The 20,659-nt window shown below is 50.7% G+C and overlaps 1 protein-coding gene across 2 annotated transcripts in view; it reads right to left on the bottom strand.

Annotated features, from left to right (window-relative positions):
- Positions 1–2,493: 2,493 nt before the first annotated feature.
- Positions 2,494–20,659, bottom strand: part of CABP7 (calcium binding protein 7) — a 29,318-nt gene continuing 11,152 nt past the window's right edge. The window contains exons 2-5 of one of the 2 annotated variants that reach the window (XM_056821532.1): positions 10,349–10,492; positions 5,086–5,198; positions 4,362–4,515; positions 2,494–4,020 (exon numbers count right to left, since the gene is read on the bottom strand). In XM_056821532.1, coding sequence (XP_056677510.1) covers positions 3,893–4,020; positions 4,362–4,515; positions 5,086–5,198; positions 10,349–10,492 — 539 coding nt within the window. In that variant the 3' untranslated portion in view covers positions 2,494–3,892. Of the gene's footprint in view, positions 4,021–4,361; positions 4,621–5,085; positions 5,199–10,348; positions 10,493–20,659 lie in introns of both variants that reach the window. The other variant, XM_056821531.1, reaches the window with a different exon arrangement.

Genomic DNA, 20,659 nt, shown 5'->3' on the forward strand with positions numbered 1-20,659 from the left:
GGCTCTTTTGCTTCTCTTTGTATCTCTAGCACTTAGCACCATGCCAGGCACTTAGTAGGTGATTAACAAATGATCATGGCTTCCTGACTGACTGTGAGACCTTGGTTAAAGTCACCTCCCTCTTTAGGCCTTGTTTCCTTTTTTATAAATCTCAGCCCTAGATCCCAGAATGCCTCGTGATCATGTGGTGAACTCATCCAGAGTCACAGAACTAGTAAGTGGTGGAGACTGGATTTGAACTCAAGCCAGCCCAACTCCAAGACCCACCCTCTGTCCATCTAGGCTCCCTAACTGCTTACCTGACCTTCACAGAGTATGATCTCAAGTCTCCTTATCATCCTAGCCATATTCCTCTGGACCCTCTTCAGTTTACCAACCTCCTGTCCAAAATATGGCGCCCAGAAAGAAATAGCCTAGTCTAGACTGATTGGAGGATAGCAGCTTTCTCACCTCCTTGGTCCTAGACCAGCAGCACAGGCCTTTGGGGCCACCACAGCAATAGGATTTTTGGCCCATTATTATCGTTGAGTCAATCTCCAAGTAGACTTGTCCAGCCATGCCTCCGCCATCTTGTAACTGAGAAATAACCAGGTTTGTTTTTTTTTTTATCCAGGGGTGAAACTTTCTCCCTTTTAAATTTGATCTAATTAGATTTGATCCAGTGCTTTACCCCATCAAAATCTTTTTGGATCTGGATGCCGCTAACCAATAGATATTTTTTAAATCTTTATCTTCTATCTTTAGAATCAATAATGTAAATTGGTTCCAAGGCAGAAGAGCCATCAGGGCTAGGCAATGGGGGTTCAGTGACTTGCCCAGGGTCACCCAGCTAGGAAGCATCCCCTCTTCAGACCTGGCTCTAACCATTTAGCCACCCAGCTTCCCCTGGTCAGTGTATTCTTGACCCCCTCAAGCTGCATTCCATTTGTAAATCTGATACGTAGGCTATCTGTGGTTTTACTGAAGGCACTGATAAGAAATATTAAACAGTATGCGGCCAAGGGCACTCCACTAGAGACGTTAAAAAAACTCATCCCAAACCCTTTGGGTGTCTAGTGAAGCCCCTGGACCCACCTTTTCTCAGAAGCCCATTTTCAAATCTATAAGATAAACTACAAAGGGAACTCATGAACTGGAAATAGAATTATCAAACCCTAACAGCATGTTCAGGCCCCCAGGTTCACTCTAGCGACTAGATGCGCTCTAGCCCTCCCTGGGTGCGCTCCATCCCTGGCCACAAGCCTGGAAACCCAAGAATTGTGCTCAGACGCCAGCCCTAACCAGCCCTTCATTTCCCAGATCTGCCTTTCTCACCCAAAGACCCTCCCGGCGTCCACCAGGAGCCACGGTGAAGAAGCCGCCTGCGGTCCTCGGTCCACAGTTCCTTGTTGGCACAGCTGCCCAGGTTCCTGCTGGCAGCGGCCTGGCTCGTGGGACCAGGTGGTGGTCAGCGGGTTTCAGTGTTAGCCCCACAAGCCAGGAGACCTTTCTTGGGGAGGCCAGCCAAACAGGAAACCATCTTGTGATGTCTTTGGATTGCTATTTCTCTCTGTCCTCTGACCTCACCTGGATGGTCCAAGGGGCAGTTATGAAGGCAAAGCTTCCTCCTCTGGAGGGCAAATAACTTTCCCCCAAAGGTCCTATCCTGGCATTAAGTCGTGGTCAGGGCTCCTGCCTGGGAGTCAGGAAGACCTGGCTTTTAATCTGGCCTCGGTCATTTTCTAGCTGTATGACCCTGGACAAGTCACTTCTTGCCTTAGTTTCCTCTTTGTAAAAAGAGGAGCTTAGGTTTGATGGCCCCTGGTGGCCCTTCCAGGTCTAGATCCCTATTGCCAGCATCCTTTCTCTTCAGAGAAAAGAGTCTTCTACGAGTTAGATGTCTACAGCTGATTTTAGACCTCTTGGGAGAGGACTTTGGGTTGTAGCTGGAGCAGGAGAGATCCTCCTTCCAGCTCTGAACTCTGGGATTCCTGGGCCCAGTCCTGACCCAGCGGGATGCTACGCTAGATTGTTTCCCAAAGAGCCACAGAAACGCTATGGATGTCCTGGAGAAAGGAAGGGGACGGAGGAGGCCCCCTCCAACCACTGCCCCCTCCTTCTGGGAGCTTCCTCCTGGGCAGTCTTTGGGCACCGGGTGCAGCACGAGGAGCTACAGGGGAGGAAGGGAGACCATGACCGGCAAGCAGGATCAATCGACCCCTGTGAGTCGAAATGAAGCAAAGACCAAGGTTTGTCCCGGAGCGAATAAATGCTGGTATGGACCAGAAGCCAAGCCCAGAGTCGGTCAATGAGTCTGGGTCACCGGCCGGGAATGAGGTGAAGCCTGCTGGGGCTCCTCCTGGAGCCAATAGACCCAAAGGTCAGGCCATAGGGCTGGCTCGCTCTCAGCGGACACCCCGGCATTCCCGGAGCCTCTGCGGAGAGGCGCGTGTGGGGTGTCACAGACCCAGGCTAGGCCCAGGAAGGCAGAAACGACGGCCACCTCCTTGTCTCTGGGGCTACTGAAGCCATATAGAAAGTCCATCTTTATTGAGATTGAACACCCCCAAACGGACAGGAACAAGGTGATGCTACATACAGGCTAGAGAACCAGCAATCACATCAGGACACAGACACACAGGAAGAAGGGGCGGGGACAAGACGGGGAAAGGGGCCTTTCTCCCCCAGAATCCCCCAGCCTCAACGGCTTGCCTCCTCCCCTGGAGAAGTGGAATGGAGGTGGGTGACTGGCTTCAGGGCCCTCCTGGGTGGTCACACCCAACCCCGTTCAGCCTCTCCAGTAGAGCGCCCACTGACCTCCCCACACCGAGCCCATTCCCTGAGAGGGTCCGTCTACCCATCTGCCTTCTCTGAGCCCTTTCCCTGGGTCCTCTTAGCAGGGCCTGGGAGGAGGGCCGGAGCCTCTGGCCAGCGCCAGAGTGAGTGTCTGCCTCTAGCCGTCATCCTCGGTCCATGCAAGGCCCATGGGTGAAAGAAGGGAAGGGAAGGGAGAGGAGGAAAAGGGATGGGAAGGGAAGGGAAGGGAAGGGAAGGGAAGGAAAGGGAAGGGAAGGGAAGGGAAGGGAAGGGAAGGGAAGGGAAGGGAAGGGAAGGGAAGGGAAGGGAAGGGAAGGGAAGGGAAGGGAAAGGAAGGGAAGGGAAGGGAGAGGAAAGGAGAAAAAGGGATGGGAAGGGAAGGGAAGGGATGGAAAGGGAAGGGAAGGGAAGGGAAGGGATGGGAAGGGAGAGGAGAAAAAGGGAAGGGAAAGGAAGGGAAGGGAGAAGAGGAAAAGGGATGGGAAGGGAAGGGAAGGGAAGGGAAGGGAAGGGAAGGGAAGGGAAGGGAAGGGAAGGGAAGGGATGGGAAGGGAGAGGAGAAAAAGGGAAGGGAAAGGAAGGGAAGGGAGAAGAGGAAAAGGGATGGGAAGGGAAGGGAAGGGAAGGGAAGGGAAGGGAAGGGAAGGGAAGGGAAGGGAAGGGAAGGGAAGGGAAGGGAAGGGAAGGGAAGGGAAGGGAAGGAAAGGGAAGGAAAGGGAAGGGAAGGGAAGGGAAGGGAAGGGAAGGGAAAGGAAGGGGGCTTGTATTGCTTCACAGATGGTTTTGGTGTTTTCTTTATCATAAATAGATATATAGAGAGATTATATTTTATGGTAGAATATATCCTATTGGCACACAGGATTGCATCACTCAGAGTTACACCGGGGAGGGGCCCCCCCATGCACTGACATGCGCTGGGCACCACAGCCATGCGTGGTAGGCCAGGGCCACATGCTCTGGCCAGCCATGGCCCTGGGCAGCCCCACGCACCGTCCTGTCCCAGGGGCCCGGCAGAAGGCCCCGGCCACTGTGCAGCTGGCTGGGCAGGGGGTCGGGGAGCGTGGCTGAGTCAGCCCCCCAGTCCCCCAGCCGTCAGCTACTTCATGCCGCTGCGCAGGACCTGGTTGGCCGCGATCAGCATGACGCTGATGATGAAGGCGATGGCGAAGGCGCAGATGAGACTCTTCCTGACGCACGTCTGGCGGATCTGCTGGTTGGAGCAGGCTGGTAGCCAGGCAGAGGATGGGCAGCAGCCAGGCACAGGACAGGAGGCAGAGAGGAAAAAGAAGAACAGAATGTCAGGGGGAAAAGCAGCCATGAGGGCCCCCCTGGCCCTTCTCCCCCGGGAGCGGCATCCCTCCACCCACCCCCAGCAAGGACTCGGTCTCTGAGTGGGGGTCCCCGGGAGCCCTTTCCTAAGCTGTTGGGGTAACCCAGAGGCCTCACTCCTGGCCTGGACATCCACAAGGGAGGGGGATTCCAGGCACCCTCTGGTGCCCATGCTAGCCCCTGGCCCCGGGACCTGGCTCTCGGCTGCCCTGCCCACGGGCACGGGGGACGCTCACTCTCCACTTCGACGGGACACTCCTCGGGAGTGCCCAGGTGACTCTCCTCCTCCGTCATGATGATATTTTCGATGTCCTTCATGGACAGGTGCTCACAGAAGGTGTCGTAGAGCAGACGTTTCAGCTCGTCCACGGTCAGCTTCTGCATATCACACTGTGGGGCCAGGCCCGGGGTCAGCCCAGCAAGGTCACCTGCTGGCTGCCCAGAGACCTGGGTTTCCCCTGAGGCCAAAGCCCTTATGGGCAGTGGGAGATTCCCCTGGAGAATCATCAGAGTGTTACAGGGCTTTCCCAGGGGGAGCTGGCCCATCACCAATGGCCCCCAAGGACCCTGCGTTTGGAGGAGTCTAGGAAGCTTTGCACAAGCTGGGCCAGCTTCCCTCAGCTTGCTGAGCCCACGGTCCGGGACTTGGATCCTGGGTCTGCTTGCCCCCCTTGGGAAAAGGACACATAGCTCCAAAAAGTCAACAGAAGAAGTGGGGTGGGAGGATCCTCCTTAGCCTCCTCCGTCCCCTGGCCCTGGGCCACAAGGGCTGGCCGCGCCAAGTTCTACACTGAGCCCTGGGATTACTGGGTGAACAGCCCTACTGACAAGGGAAGCTCCCCCTCACTCGTCTCTAACTCCCAACGTCTCCAGCCCAGTTCAGGGCCTGCTCTAGACTTCCCACAGGCCCGATCCCCCCTCCAAAGGCCAGAGAAGGTAGGGGGGGCTATAGAGTCCTACCTTCCAGAATACCGTGTCAAAGTCCGTCCCATGGAACTTTTCAGGAATCCCCGAGGTGGACAGCTTGGGCCCCAGTAAGGTCACAAATTCCTCAAAGTCCACTTGGCCATCACCTAGCCACACAGAACAGGGAGTCGGCAACAGCTCCAGCTGGGCCCAAAGTGGAAGGTCATCAAGGGGGAGGGGAGAGCAGGAAGATCTGAGTTCTACTCTTGCCTCTGTCAAACTTGGCCAAGTGGCTTCCCCTCTTTAGGCCCCAGTGTCTGCCATCTATAAAAGGGGCCTACAACACCACCAGATTGCCCCTAGCATTACATGAGATAATAGATGGGATTAAAAGTTTTGAATGAAAAAGCCAGAGAATTGAATGTGGGGCCGTGTACACAATAGGGGCTCAATATTTGTTGGATGAATGGATGGATGAATGGATGGCTAGATGAATGAACAGATATATAAATGGATGGATGGATGGATGGATGGATGAATAAATGAAGGGATAGATGGATAAATGAGGGGATAGATGGATGGATGGTTGAATAGATGGATGGATGGATGGATGGATGGATGGATGGATGGATGGATGGATGGATGGATAAATGAAGGGATGGATGGATATATGGTTGAATAAAGGGATGGATGGATGGATAAATGGGTGGCTGGATGAATGGATAGATACATAAATGGATAGATGGATATATAAATGGATAGATGGATGGATGGATGGTTGAATAGATGGATGGATAAATGAAGGGATGGAGAGATGGATGGTTGAATAAATGGATGGCTGGATGAATGGATAGATATATAAATGGATAGATGAATGGATGGATGGATGAATAAATGAAGGGATGATGGATATATAAATGGATAGATGGATGGATGAGTAAATGAAGGGATGGATAGATGGGTGAATGGACGGATAGATAAATGAAGGGATGGAGAGATGGGTGGTTGAATAAATGGATGGATGGGGAGAAGGAGGGAAGGGGGGTCAGGAGCCAGATACCCTCGCTTTCAGATATCAGGGATCTCAATTTGTCCAACAAATGAAGCTCTATCCAGGAAGGGCCTAGTTCCCTCCCAAGGCCTATATCTACTTTCCAAACTTTCAAGTGTTTTTTAAGTCAGTCAACAAGCGTTTATTAGATGTTTGCTATATGCTAGGCCCTATACTAAGCTGTGGGGGTACAAATACAAATGAAAAGGAAGCCAGTTCCCACCCTTAAGGAGCTTACTTACATTCTAATGGGGGAAGACAGTAAATATGAGGGGAAAAGGGTTTGGTGGTGAATCCAGGGGAGTCAGAAGCAGAGCCAGAGCTAGAGGAGTGAAGGCTGGAGGCCCTGGGGGGAACTCGCCCAGAGGAGATGGACTTAAAGTCCCTAAAAGGTGGGTGATTATGGTTATTCTCTCCTAACCCAAGCATGACCCTATTCTCCCAGGACCTGCAAATGCTCTCCCTCTCCCCTGCCTCTACCTCTTAGATCCCCTACAAAGCTCAGCTCCAGCTACTTCCTCCTTGATGGCTTCCCTGATTCTCACCCTCCCACAAAGTATTGGGTTCAGGAACAAAAAAGAATGTAAACTCCTTGAGGGCAGGGCCTACTGCCTTTTTGTCTTGACTTTCCAACACCCAGCACTTGGTAATGGTTGGTGATTGCTGTTTTCACCATCTAAAGAGCAAAGCCAGAGTTTGCTCTGAATTGCCACTGAGGCCACACTAACCTGGGCCATTTATTCTGAGACCTTGGCCTCAGTTTCCCCATCTATAAAGAGACAGTGTGGGATTAGATCATGTCTACAGCCATCTCTAAAGCCAGCTTTAAGTCCTTTGATCCTTTCCTCCTTCCCCAGTAAAATGGCTGCTTCATTTTACCACCAATGGAAGGGAAGAGAGTCAGAACCAGCCTCAGAGGATTGTCCAATCCAACTGTGAGCCTCTGACTCCAATGTGGCAGCACTTCCCAAGAGCTCCAAGCAGGAGGCTGGGCGGGCAGGGTGGGGGTAGGAACTGGCCAGGTTTCCCCAGGGGATGGCACACAAAAAGGATTCTGGGTCCCTGTTGGGGATCAAGCACTGCTGAGTCTGGGGGAGGGGATGAAGCACAATCCTAGCCCTTGGGAGTCCTACTGTGGGGAGGCGGGAAGACAGAGGCAGTGCTGCCTATGCTGGGTAGCCTTCAGGCAGCCCCGAGTGAGGCATGGGGACAACCGGGGCTCCGGGAGCTAAATGGGCTACGAAGATGCATCAAGGCCTAGAGAAGCCCAGAAGATTTAGAAAAGTGAGGAGGAAGGCAGAGCTGGCTCTCCCCAATGGAGTGGGAGCTCCCCGAGGGCAAGGGCCCCCAGCTTGTTTCTTATCTTGATAACTTCTGGCCTGAGACTGAGAAGGAACCTAGTAAATGTTCCTGGAGTGACTGAACGAGGGGGCTGAGATTTAGAGCTGGACGGGGCCTAATGGGGCCACTGAGTCCAACTTCCTCATTCTACAAAGAGCTAGGAAGTAATTTGCTGATGGGTCACCCAGCTAGCAAGAGTCAGTCAGGATTCAAACCCAAGGCTTCTAGTTCTAAACCCAGCACTTTTCCCAGAAAGCCCTTTGCAGTTCAGATGAGAAAACTAACTCTGGGAATTCTGGGGGATGGACCCCATGACTCCCAGGGGCTCCTCCTGCCCTACAATCACGCTTCATGCCTGTTCTAATATTTCTTCCTGGTTCTCAGACACTTATAGGCCTTAAGCTGCCCAGTCTGTCAATCTGGTTTGTCCTTTCCTCCTTTTTTATCATCTTTTCCCCTTTCTCCCTCCTTCATTCCTCTCTTCCTTCCTTCCTTCCTTCCTTCTCTCCTCCCTCCCTTCCTCCCTTCCTTCATTCCTTTTTTCCTTCCTTTGTTCCTTCTTTCCTTCCTTCCTCCCTCCTTCCCTTTCTTCCTTCCTTTTCTCCTCCCTCCCTTCCTTCCCTCCTTCTTCCCTCCCTCCCCCTTCCTTCCTTCTCTCCTCCCTTCCTCCCTCCCTCCTTCCTTTCCTCCTTTCCTTCCTTCTCTCCTCCCTCCCTTCCTTCCTTCCTGCCTCCCTTCATTCCCTCCTTTCATTCCTTCCTTCTCTCCTCCCTTCCTCTCTCCCTCCTTTCCTCCCTCCCTCCCTTCCTTCTCTTCTCCTTCTCTCCTGCCTCCCTTCCTTCCTTCTCCTGGGCCCATCCACCTGCCCAGTGCCTTGCACACGTTCCTTTAGTTTCTCCAAGTCCTCCTCCCCTCCTGACCCTCCATACCCCACCCCAGGGCAGGCAGGGTGATGAGCACCTCATTACGGGGCACTAGGGCTCTCTGGGGCTCAGTGTAATCTTCCTTGTGCCAGGGGGCTCCTCAGCAAACAGCGGGCAGGAGGCAGCCACGTTAATGATGAGGCATATTAATGAGCCCTGGTGGGCCATCCGGGCGGCCCAGACGCCCTACCACCCAATTACCATACGCTGCCTTCTCTGGGCAGCCTCAGCGGGCAGGGGAGGGGGACGAGGCGCCAAGGGGGAAGGGAGGAGGAGGAGGCCCAAGCAGAGGGAGGAGATGAAGGAGTCCTGAGTCTGAGCAGAGTCCTGGGCCATGGCAGGTCATCGGGCACGTGGCAAGAGCCAGAACCGCCCGCGGAGAGAAGCTGCACCCGAGAACCAGCCTCAGTTTCTGGCAATAAAAAACATTTTCACGCCCTCACATGGGGACGGTGAAGATCAAGAAAGATAAAATCTGTAAAATGCTTTGGGAGCCATAAAGCGATACACAAATGGAGGCAGCTGGGTGGTTCAGCAGACAGAAAGCCAGGCCTAGAGACGGGAGGTCCTGGGTTCCAATGTGGCCTCAGACACTTCCCAGCTGTGTGACCCTGGACAAGTCACTTGACCCCCATTGCCTAGCCCTAACCACTCTTTTGCCTTGGAGCCAATACACAGTATTGATGCTAAGATGGAAGGTGAGGGTTTAAAAAAGTGATATAGATGTATGTGTGTGTACGAATATTCATTACTGTAATTAAGTTCCGATGGAGGGAGGGGTCTGAAGGGAGTGAAACAGAAAAGGAAAGAGACGGAGATAAATGAGGAGGAAGCCTGAGAACGAGAGAAGCAGAAGGGAAGGGACTGGCCCAGGGCCAGGCAGGGGGCGAGATCAGAGCAAGGATTGGACCCCCCTCCCCGGCCCAGAGCTGCTGTGCTTTCCACAAGGGAGGAGAGACAGACAGACAGACAGATGGGGGGGCGCCTGGGGCAGGTAGGAAGGCTTGGCTTCCTGGGAGAGACAGACAGACAGACAGAGAGACAAAGACAGAGACAGAGACATAGACAGACAGAGACAGACAGATAGACAGAGACAGAGAGACAGAGACATAGAAAGAGATAGACAGACAGAGGGAGTGAGAGAGACAGACAGACAGACAGACAGACAGATGGGGGGCAGGGGCAGGTAGGAAGGTCTAGCTTCCTTAGAGAGACAGAGAGAGACAGACAGAGAGAGAGACAGACAGAGAAACAGAAAGGCAGAGAGAGACAGACAGACAGAGAGACAGACAGACAGACAGACAGAGAGACAGACAGAGAGACAGAAAGGCAGACAGAGAGAGAGACAGACAGACAGAGAGAGAGACAGACAGACAGAGAGAGAGACAGACAGAGAGAGAGACAGACAGAGAGACAGAAAGGCAGACAGAGAGAGAGACAGACAGACAGAGAGAGAGACAGACAGACAGAGAGAGAGACAGACAGACAGAGAGAGAGACAGACAGAGAGAGAGACAGACAGAGAGACAGAAAGGCAGACAGAGAGAGAGACAGACAGAGAGACAGACAGACAGACAGACAGAGAGACAGACAGAGAGACAGAGAGAGACAGACAGACAGACAGACAGAGAGAGACAGACAGAGAGACAGACAGACAGAGAGAGAGACAGACAGACAGACAGAGACAGACAGACAGACAGACAGACAGACAGACAGAGAGACAGACAGAGAGACAGACAGAGAGAGAGACAGACAGAGAGACAGACAGACAGACAGAGACAGACAGACAGAGACAGAGAGACAGACAGACAGAGAGAGAGACAGACAGAGAGACAGACAGACAGAGAGACAGACAGACAGACAGAGACAGACAGACAGAGACAGAGAGAGAGACAGACAGAGAGACAGACAGACAGAGAGAGAGACAGACAGACAGACAGACAGACGGGGAGTGGGCGGTAGGAAGGTCTGGCTTCCGGGCAAGGCTCCGGGGAAGGAGTTACCGTCCATGTCCAGCCGCTGGATGATGACCTCCAGCTCCACCTCGTTGGGCATGTACCCCAGGGAGCGCATGGCGGTGCCCAGCTCCTGCTTGGAGATGAAGCCGTTGCCGTCTCTGTCGAACACCTTGAAGGCCTCACGGATTTCTGTGGGGAGAAGCAGCCCGACTCGCCGAGGCCCAGAGGGCCGGCCGTGCCCCCTCCCCGGCCCGCAGCCTTCTCTGCCCGGAGGGAGCGGCAGGCCAGCCTCGTCCCGGCTGCCAAGGCCTGGGCAGCAGGGCAGCCGCAGCCGCTCGCTCTCCGCACGGCAGAAGGCCCGGGATCCAGCAAGCAGCCTGAGGCGGCGATGGCTTGGCCACATAGTAGGAGGTCCTCCCTGAAGCCAGAATTGGAACCCAGGGCCCGGGGCCCCCTCTTCCGGCTGCCCCTCCTGCAGGGCTTCCAGCCCCTTCTGGACCTTGGTGGACAGGCTGGGCGCAGCCTCGCAAGAAGCTCCTCTGCGCATGGCTGGTCTGGTCTGCAGGTGGCAGAACTAGACTGAGGGGGCTGGAAGGGGATTCAGGAGCCACAGTCATCCTCAGAGCAGAGTCCTTCACACACCCCCTCTCACTGGACCCCCACAACAGCCCTGTGACCGGCGGGGAGCTCACCCCCATTTTACAGATGAAAAACGGAGGCCAACAGAGTGACTCGCACAAGGTTGCACAGCTAGTGCATGTCTGAGGCTGGATTTGAACTCAGGTCCTCTTGGCTTCTCATCCGGCCCAAATCATACACAACACACCTCACAAAGGGCGGTCCAGCCTCTGCTAGGGGAGCTCACCCTGCTCCAGGAAGCCCATTCTCGGGCTAGAAAGTGTTTCCCCCCAGAGCCTCCACAGCCCCGTCCATCCATTGTTCTTGGCTTTGCCCTTGGAGACCCCGGCAGAGCGAATCCCTCCTCCCCGTGGGAGCCCTCAGATCCTTGCAGACCACCTCCGCGTCCTCCCTGGTCTTCTCAGGCCAGCTCCCTCCAGCGATCCTCCTAAGGCCCTGCGCCATCTTGGATGCCCCCCTGGATACTCTCTGGCTTGTCCATGTCTACGGTGCCCAGAACCAGCCCCAGGACTTCAGATGAGACTCCGACCCTCCAGCAACAGCCAAGATCACCTTAGATTCCATGCCATCCCCGGGGCTTGCCGTCCACTCGCACCCTCAGATCCTTTTCAAAACAACTGCTGTTGATTCAGGCTTTCCCCATCGTCTGTTGGTGGAATCGATTTTTTCAGCCAACGTGGTTTGGTCTCCACCCCTTTTGTTCAACTCTTTTTCAGACTGGGAGCTAGTGGGAACGTTAGAGCTCATTTAGCCCATCTCCTTCATTTTACAGAGGAGGTAAAATGAGGCACGGAGCCCTCAGGTGAGTTGACTTCGGTCTGCCATACAAATAACTGAACCCAGAACCCAGGACTTCCACCCTCCCTTCCACCCAGTTGATATCATTAGTTTGGAGCCTCTCATTCTGTAGATGAGGAAACTGGAGTCCCAAAGCAGGTATAGTTAGTGGTAGAGCTGAGATTCGAACCCAAGTCATGAGAAGAAGGAGACATGACATAGAAGCAAGAGCCTGGGATTGAGGGGAGGTGTTGGAGGACCCCAAAGTCTTGGTTTGTTTTATCTTACTTGAGCGAGCTTGGGCAAGCCTCTGGGCCTCAGTTTCCCCATCTGTCAAATCAGAGGTTTGACTTGATGATATTTGAGATCCCTTCCAGATGGCACCCCAGTAATCTGACGTCAGGTCAGAGCAACCTCCACATAATCCAAGGAGTCGGTGTGGGGAAAGTTCTTTGGAAGCCTGACAGCCATAAAACAGCAGCCAGCCATTTGTCTCGGGTCACTTCTCTGGGGACAAATGGCTTCCCTGAGCGGATTTCAGCTCCTCTAGGGTAAAGACTGTCTCACTTTTGTCTTTGAAACCCCAGCTCCCAGCACAGAGTTGTTGTTGAGTCATTTCTGACTCTTTGTGACTCCATGTTGGGATTTTCTTGGCAAAGATACTGGAGTGGTTGGCCATTTCTACAGATGGGGAAACTGAGACCAACAGGGTCACACAGCTAAGAAGTTTCTGAGGCTAGAGTTGAACCCAGGAAGATGAGAAGATTATTACCTCTCAGATCAAACATAAAAATAGTGACGCTAGTCTCTTTATTATCCTTCACACAATCACTCCATCTCCTGATGCCAGACATATTCCATGGCTGTGCCCCCTGCCAGGGATGCTCTTCTTCATCCCCACCTCCTGGCTTCCCTGGTTTCCTTCAAGTCTCAGTCTAAACCTCACTTTTCTTGATCCTTTCTGATAGTTTATGCCACCAAAATACCTTTCTTTCTCCCCCATCATCTCACTGCCTGTCTCCTCCTGGAGGTAGTCAGCTATAGCACAGAGGCACAGACCACACCGTCTGGGGAAGGAACAAGCCCTTCCTTCCCTAGGGAGATTGCTCCCACACAGGATGGGAGCACTGTTCATCACCTACCTCCTCTGCCCTCAAATGAACTTGCCCTGGGTGTTAGAATTGATATTGAAGATTCTAAGTCAGGGTCAGAGGAAGGCCTGGAACCCAGGCCTCCTACCTCCTTCCGAGAGATTCTGTTCATGGTCCTATCATACTGCCTGTCTTCTCTCTACTCCTTCCCTCCCTCCCTCCTCTCTTCCTTTGCCCTTGGTTTTAAGTGCCTAGTGAACACCTAATTGCTAGAGGGAGAGCTTTCTGCTCTAGAAACACTAAGCAGGCTCAGGGGACTGATGTTCTCCATCAACAAGGGTCCCTTTAACCACCTTACTTCCTCTCCAGATTCTAAATCAGGAACCCAAACATGGCATCCCCAGAAAAGGGAGAAGAGTTCCAGCAGAGATGCCCAGGAATCTCAGAGAAGACCAGGCTTGAGGGACCACTTCCTGCTGGGTCATAGCAACAGGGGAAGTTCCATTAAGCTAACAAGTAAGACAAGGCATTGCCCCAATTTCTAGGGTATTTGAAGGTTTACATAGAAAAATCATTGCTGTAGGCAGTGGCAAAGAATGCCCAGGGGGGAGAGTCTAGAATCTTGGATGTTTTGAGAGCATGAAGAAGGCAAAAAGAAGAGAAAAACAGGCTCTTATAGGAGTTATGAATTAGAAAATGAGGGTCTAGATGGAGCAGAAAGAGAAGATGGACAATGAAGAGAGTCAGGGAAATCCTTTCTGGAAAGAAGTACAAAGAGAATGAAATGGAAAGAATGAGGAGGAAAGGATGGGGGAATATTGAAAAGAAGAGGGGATCAGGGTGAGGGAAAGAGAGCTGGGGGAAAGGGACCACCCTTAAACAAAGACTGAAGTAGTGGAAGGACCCTAAGACTGTGGCCATAGCGGAAGACGGAACTTGAACCTGAAAAGCTTCTGCCCAGACATTAATGAAAATAAGAAGGGAAATAGTCAAATGGGAAAAAAACTTGTTATAGTTAATAAAAACATATAAAACTAATAACTATTCCCCAATGGTCAAAGGATATAAACAAACGATTCTCAAAAAAATGCAAAGTATTCACAACCACATGAAAAATGCTCCAAATCACTAATAATAAGAGAAATTAAAATTTGAAAAATCTGCAGACTTAACCTCACACACAGATAACTGGCAAAGATGACCCCAAAATGGCAACATTCAATGTTGGCGGGGCTGGGGAAGAACAGGTACACCACTACATTATTGGTGAAGCTGTGGAATGATGCAAATAAAGGGACTAAAATGTTTAGACACTTTGAACTAGACTCTTTATTACTGAACTTATATCAATAAGAAAAAATGTCCCCATGTACTCCAAAAAGTTTCTATTGGTCCTTTTTGTGATAGTTAAGAATTGGAAACAGAGTAGATGCCCGAGTGTAGCCACCTATAAGAAACAATGTGTGTGATGAATACAGAGAACCTTGGGAAGAGCTATGTGAACTGAAACACGGGAGTCAGCAGGGTCAAGGAAACAATGCACATAGTCGGCAACAATGTAAATGGACAGAACAATGACCCACGGAATGACCAGAAGTCAAGGTAACAATGTTATACAGATCAAAGAGGACTTGAATGAAGAGAGAAGAGAAGATGCTCCCACCCTAACCCTTTATGGAGGAAGGAGGTCAGCTGTTACACAAAGCATAGATTTTTGGACTTTCTTAATTCTTTGTGCTGACTTTTTTTCCTCTCCAGAAAATACTATTTGGATACATAAGATACTAAGTAATGTAAGAAACAGAAAATAACAATAGTAACTTTAAATTTTTAAAAATTTCAATTAATTTATTTTTCTAACCCTTCCCTAATTGTCTTTGTATCAATTCTAAGATAGAAGAGTAGCAAGGGCTAAGCAATTGGGGTTAAATGACTTGCCCAGGGTCACACAGATAGGAAGTGCCTGAGGCAAAACTTTTAAAAAAATTTAACTTATTTATTAATCATTTACTATGAGCCAAGCACCATGCTACTGTGTTTATAAAATGTTTCTAAGAATACTGGCAAGGAGAGAGGGGAAGAATTATTTTCTCCATTTCACTGAAAAGGAAATTGAGTCATTGAGATGGGAAATCATTTTCACGGGGTTCATATGACAAGGGAAAATCTGAGGTAGGATTCGAACTCAGGTCTTATGACTCAAATTGGCTCACTTCCCCCTTGTGCCTCCTATGTGTTTGGTCCTGCTGGGTGGGGTGAAGGAGATGTGAGTGAAGGATGATGGGGTGAAGTCTCTTCACTCAGTTTAGCTGGGGTGCCAGGGCTCACATGGGCAAATCATTTGGCATAAGGAAGGAGAGAGAGAGGCAGAGACAGAGAGAGGAAGAGAGACAGAGACAGCTCTAGAGAGCATAGTTGACATGCTCAAATGTTGAGTACTGACCTCAGAGGCTCAGAAAGGGAGAGACTTTGAGAGAGGGAAGGCTTCATGTAGGAGGGGTACTCAAAATGAGAGGATTGGGGTCAAGTAGAGAAGAGGGAGGGAGATATTCTGGAGGACAAGAAAAGTCTGAGGCATGAACGGGCATGGCCTACATGTTTGTATGGAGATAAGGGTGGAGGAATGACAGTGAGGACACTAGCCTGTTTAGGCTAGGATCTCTCCAATAATCAAGTCAATGAGTCTGGGTTAGATGGATGGTGAAGAAACAAGTGTACAAAGGACAGAAGAGTTCATAGAAATCCTAGGTCTTTGAGCTAGAAGAGATCTCAACAGCTGAACCTCACTCCTCCCAGAACTGGTCATGCCAGACTAACCTTATTTCCTTTGTTTGATAGGATTACTAGGCTGGTCTATCAGGGTGCAAAACATGTATAATTTCCCTAGATCTTTGCAAAGTATATTAGATAAAGTAGTTCATGCATGCTTATGAAGAAGTTGGAGAGGTGGGAACTGGACAATATAATTATCTCCTTCCCAAATTAACGAAACTCAAATAACATGTCAGTTAGATAGGAGGTCTCCAATGAAGGGTCCTTAGGATCCTTTCTTGGCTCTGTGTTATCTGACGTTTTGATAAATTATTTAGATAAAGGCTTAAGTGATATAACAAAACACTAAAAGGGGTCATTAATGCTGACAGGATCCAAAAAAGATTTTGATAGGCTAGAATATTAGACTGAATTTAGTAAGAGGAAATCCAGTAGGGATAAATTGTAAAGCCTTACATTTTGGCTAAAAACAAAACAAAACAAAATAATATAGGGAAGGCAAGGTTAGACAATAGGATAAGGAGATCTAGGGGTCTTGGTGGACTGCAAGCTCAGAAAATGTCAAAGTCCAGGCAAACTCATGTATGGTTAAATCATCTATGCAAGTATTATGTTCAGGTTGGGGCCCTCCAATTAAGAAGGACTTTGAGGGGCAGCCAGATGGCTCAGTGGATAGAGAGTCAGGACTGGGCACTGGAGGACCTGGGTTCAAATCTGACCTCAGATCCTTCCTAGTTGTGTGACCCTGGGCAAGTCACCTAACTCCCATTGCCTACACCTTACAATCTAATTGATCTAATGCTAATATGATTAATTCTAATACAGAGGTTAAAGGTTAAAAAAAAAAAGGACATTGAGAGTGGGTGAACAACTACAATACAACCAGAAGGGCAAATGACTTTGAGTTTATACCACATGTAACTGAAACAACGGGGATGGGGGGTGGAGAAGCCATTTAAGTCTGGAGAGAGAAGACTCAGGGGGATTTACTAACTGTATCTAAATAGCCATCTGATGGTGTCCCAAAGTGGCATAGATTGCCTCCAGGGTCAGTGGGCTCCCTGCCAAGATGCCTACTTATTAGGTCTGTGGTCATGGAGATTCCTTCTTGGGTGTGGGCAGCACCAGCTGGCCCCTAGATCCCTATGATTCTGTGATCAGGTCAAATCCTGCCTTGAGGCATTCATTGATTTGATCATATCCTTTCCACAAATGAAACAACAGAGGTCCATAGAAGGGGATTAATTTGCCCTAGGTCACATGTTCATTAGATTACAGAGACCTGACAAATTTATTGTGTGATCTTGTACAGGTTACTTTCTCCTTCTGTAAAAGAAAGTGTTGGACTAGGTGGTGTCTAAGGTCCTTTCCAATTTTAAGTTGAGAATCCTCTAGAACATAAGCACATTGAGGGTAAGGACTCTCTCCCTTTTGTCTCTGCAGTCTGGATGCCTAGCTTGTGGCACATAGCAGGTGATTCATGAATGCCTGTTGAATCAAACTGAATGTTGTAGGTCTCAATAGAATGCAATTTCTCTGAGGGCAAAGACTCTCATTTTTGCCTGGCACATAGTAGGCACTTACCAAATGCCCATTGAATCAAACTGGTCCCAAGAGAATAAAACTCCAAAGGCAGGGATAGTTTCACTTCTGTCTTTATGTCTCCAGTACCTGGCACACTGTAGGTGATTTATGGGCAGGTTTAAGAACAACAACAACAACATACACACAGTTTACCTAAGTATTCATGTATTGTGATTTAACCTGGATCTGTCACTAACTTTGCTATGTGACCATGGACAAATCCTCTCCTGTCTCTGTACCTCAGTTTCCCAATCTGTAAAGCTAAGAAATTGCATGAGATGACCACCAAGACCCCTTCTAGCTTCCTTGCCTAGCACTGAATGGCCAGTATCTCAGTCTTAAGTAAGACTTGAATTCTTATCCATGCCTGGACGAGAGCATGTGACCCCCAAAGTCCCTCTGCCTGAATCCCCTCACATGGGTCCTTGGTGGATGACTCAGTTTGCCATCCCCTGAGCTTTCACACAGAGTGAACCCTGTGCCCTCTCACATCCCCACACGATACTCATCAGAGCCCAAGAAGAAAAGGGAGGAGGCATGATGGGCCCCTTTAATCCCTCCATTTTGCAGTTGAGATCCCCGAGGCCCAGAGAAAGGAAATCTCTTGTCCTAGATCACAGAGCACATTGGTTAGCAGAGACTTCAGGTTTCCAAACTTCCCGGCCAGGGTTCTGTCTGGCCCAAGATGCTTCCTCCCTGATATTGGACCCGAGGCATGGATGGCTGCCTCCAAAGAAGAGGTGTAGACGGTGTCCCTGTAGTCTTGTCCCCCAGCCAGCCTCCTTCTCTCTTCCCTCCTATCCCTCCATCCAACAGGATGTAATCACTTTAAGTGACTCTCTTTGGGGGAAGGGGGGCGGCTGGCCCTGAAGAGATGGTCTCCCCGCCTGACAGCTGTCCATAGATCATCTTTCTGAGCCAACTCTGGATGCTCAAGGACTGAGAATCCTTCCAAGAGTGGCCTCGGGTCTGGCACAAGAAACACAATTAGCCACCCTGCCCATCCTCCCTCAGAGAGCCAGAGAATGGCCGAACCCCTTTTTCTATAGAGAAGAAACTAAGACGCAGAGAGGAGGAGGCATACCAAGCGCGGTAAGCTGCAGAGCTGGGGGGGCCGGAACCCCAACTCCATGCTCTTCCCATTTCCCCATGAGCTACCACCGAGAAGCCTAGTAAGGAGAAGATTCGCCCCAGGTCCTCTGGTTAGCTCTAGGCAGAGTGTGGCTGAGCCCAGCCATAGCTGGGGGTGGGGGACGTAGGCCGATGTCTTCTGCCCCTCAGTCTCCTTCCAGTGCCGGCTCAGAGGATGATGGGCTGTCTGGTCTCCAGCTCCTCTTTCCAAGGGCACTGCCAGCCTCAGGGCTCCCCCTCCCCCAGCCTCAAAGAGCTGGCAGATGAGGGTTTGCTTGGCCAGCCCTGGCCATAATTCCCCCCAACGACCGCTTCCATCACCGTAAATGTCGACACTAAGAATTGTCCACGAGCTTTCTGGGAAGAGGCTCCTCCAAATGGCTTCCCCAGCAAGGTCTTTCCCGTAACCTCTGTGCTGCAGAGTGAATTCCCCATTCCCCATGACCACCCTCTCTCATGCCACCCTGAGCCCTTGGCTTTCAGCTCCCAGTTCCCGAGTCGCTGGGGCAAGGGTACTTCCCTCAGGCCACTGAAGGCTCCCCAAGCCCATGGGGAAAGATGTCTCCCCCCCATTTCTGCCCTCAAGAAGAGCCTCCCTGAGACCCAGAGAGCCTGAGGACCCTTGGGTTCCAGCTCCCCTCCCTGAACCTCAGGCCTGAATGGGGATCATCTCTCCCCTCCATGCCTTCCATTTAAATTGGCGGGACAGGACGAGGAGGTTTCAATGAATATGAGGCTGTCACCATGTTCCTGGGAAGTCCTCACCACCCAAAAGCTCTCCTTTCCAGACACCAGTGGTGTCTCCCTACATGGATCCCTTTTTAAAAACCCTTTCTCAGTAACAACTCTAAGACAGAAGAGCAAGGGCTAGGCAATTAAGGGTAAGTGACTTGTCCAGGGTCACACAGCTAGGAAATTGAACCCAGGTCTTCCCAACTTCAAGCCTGCTGCTCTATCTATTGAACCACCTTGATGCCCCAATGGATCCAACCACCTTGATCCCCCGATGGATCTAACACCTGCCCTCTGCAATGGGATGTAAGGTTCTTGAGGGTAGGGATCATCTTACTTTTGTCTCTGTACACCAGTGTCTGACTGCCCCACCCCTCTCAGAAGCCCAGGCCGACCAGTGATAGCCTTTAGAAGCTGTGGAGTCCAACCTACATTGTGCAGTTGAGGAATCTCAGGAATGCAGGGAAGTTAAGAGACTTGCCTAAGGTCACTCAGGCAGAAAGCCTCAGAGGATGGTCCTTGATCTTTCTACTGTACCCAAGAAGAGGTCAGTCTAGAGCTGGAGGGGAATCCTGGAGAATGGGATGATCCTAGTCCTGTGTGGCCTAATATTCTAAACTGGTCTTCACTATCTTCCTCTGTCAAATGGGTACAAGAGGAAGAATTGGTCCTAACTGGAGGCTAATGTCAGTAAACTATCCTGGCAGCTAGGGAAGCCCCTCAGTGCATGGAGTGCTGGATTCTGGAGTCAGGAAGACCTGAGTTCAAATTCAGCCTCCAGTGCTAACTTGCTATGTAACTCTGGGCAAGTCACTTCACTGCTCTCTACCTCAGTTTCTTCAACTGCAAAGTAGGAATAATAAAAGCATCTAATTCATAGTCATCAGGATTAAACGAGATAACATATGTAAACCTTATATATAAATATATATATGTAAACATATTGCAAACCTTAAAGTGTTATATAAATGTTAGTCATCACCAGCACCACCACCACCACAGCTGACAAACTAAGAAGCCAAGACTCTTGGGAGTTAGTCTCTACTTTGCTACTTCCCTTGCTGGGTGACCCTGGGAAAGTCACTTAATGTTAGTGGGCCTCAGTTTCTCTACCCACAAAGAGAGTTGGATGTGACTCGAGTGGCCAAGCCTCTCATTTTACAGAGGAGGAAACTGAGGTCCGGCAAGATGAAGTGCCACACCTTTGGGTGGGCAGGGGCAGTTGTAGGACTTGATTTTAGATCCCCTTTCCATAAACCCAGGGCACTTTCCACCCCATCCAAATTCTCTTCCTCCTCCCTCTCTAGCAGTGGCAATGGGCGAGGGAGGGCAGGTGGGCTCAGGCTCCTGTTTCCCCTCTTAATACCATAAACAGTGTTCCCAACCAGACGGCTCACCAGCCTTGTGCCCACATTGGATAGGTTGGATCCTGCCCTTTCCCCGCTGCTGATTTGCACCCTTTTTCTCTTCCTGTAGTGGACCCTGGACTCACCCAGATGACTAATGTTCCCCTTCTTGTCACTGACAGCCTCATCAGCCTAGCCCTGATGAAAGAGATCCATTTCCTTCCAGCCTGGGCGGGTGTATGTGTGTGTGGGTGTAAATGGTCCAGTGAATTCTTACTAGCTTG

Source organism: Monodelphis domestica, chromosome 3 (assembly GCF_027887165.1).
Source record: "Monodelphis domestica isolate mMonDom1 chromosome 3, mMonDom1.pri, whole genome shotgun sequence".
Taxonomy (NCBI): Eukaryota; Metazoa; Chordata; class Mammalia; order Didelphimorphia; family Didelphidae; genus Monodelphis; species Monodelphis domestica.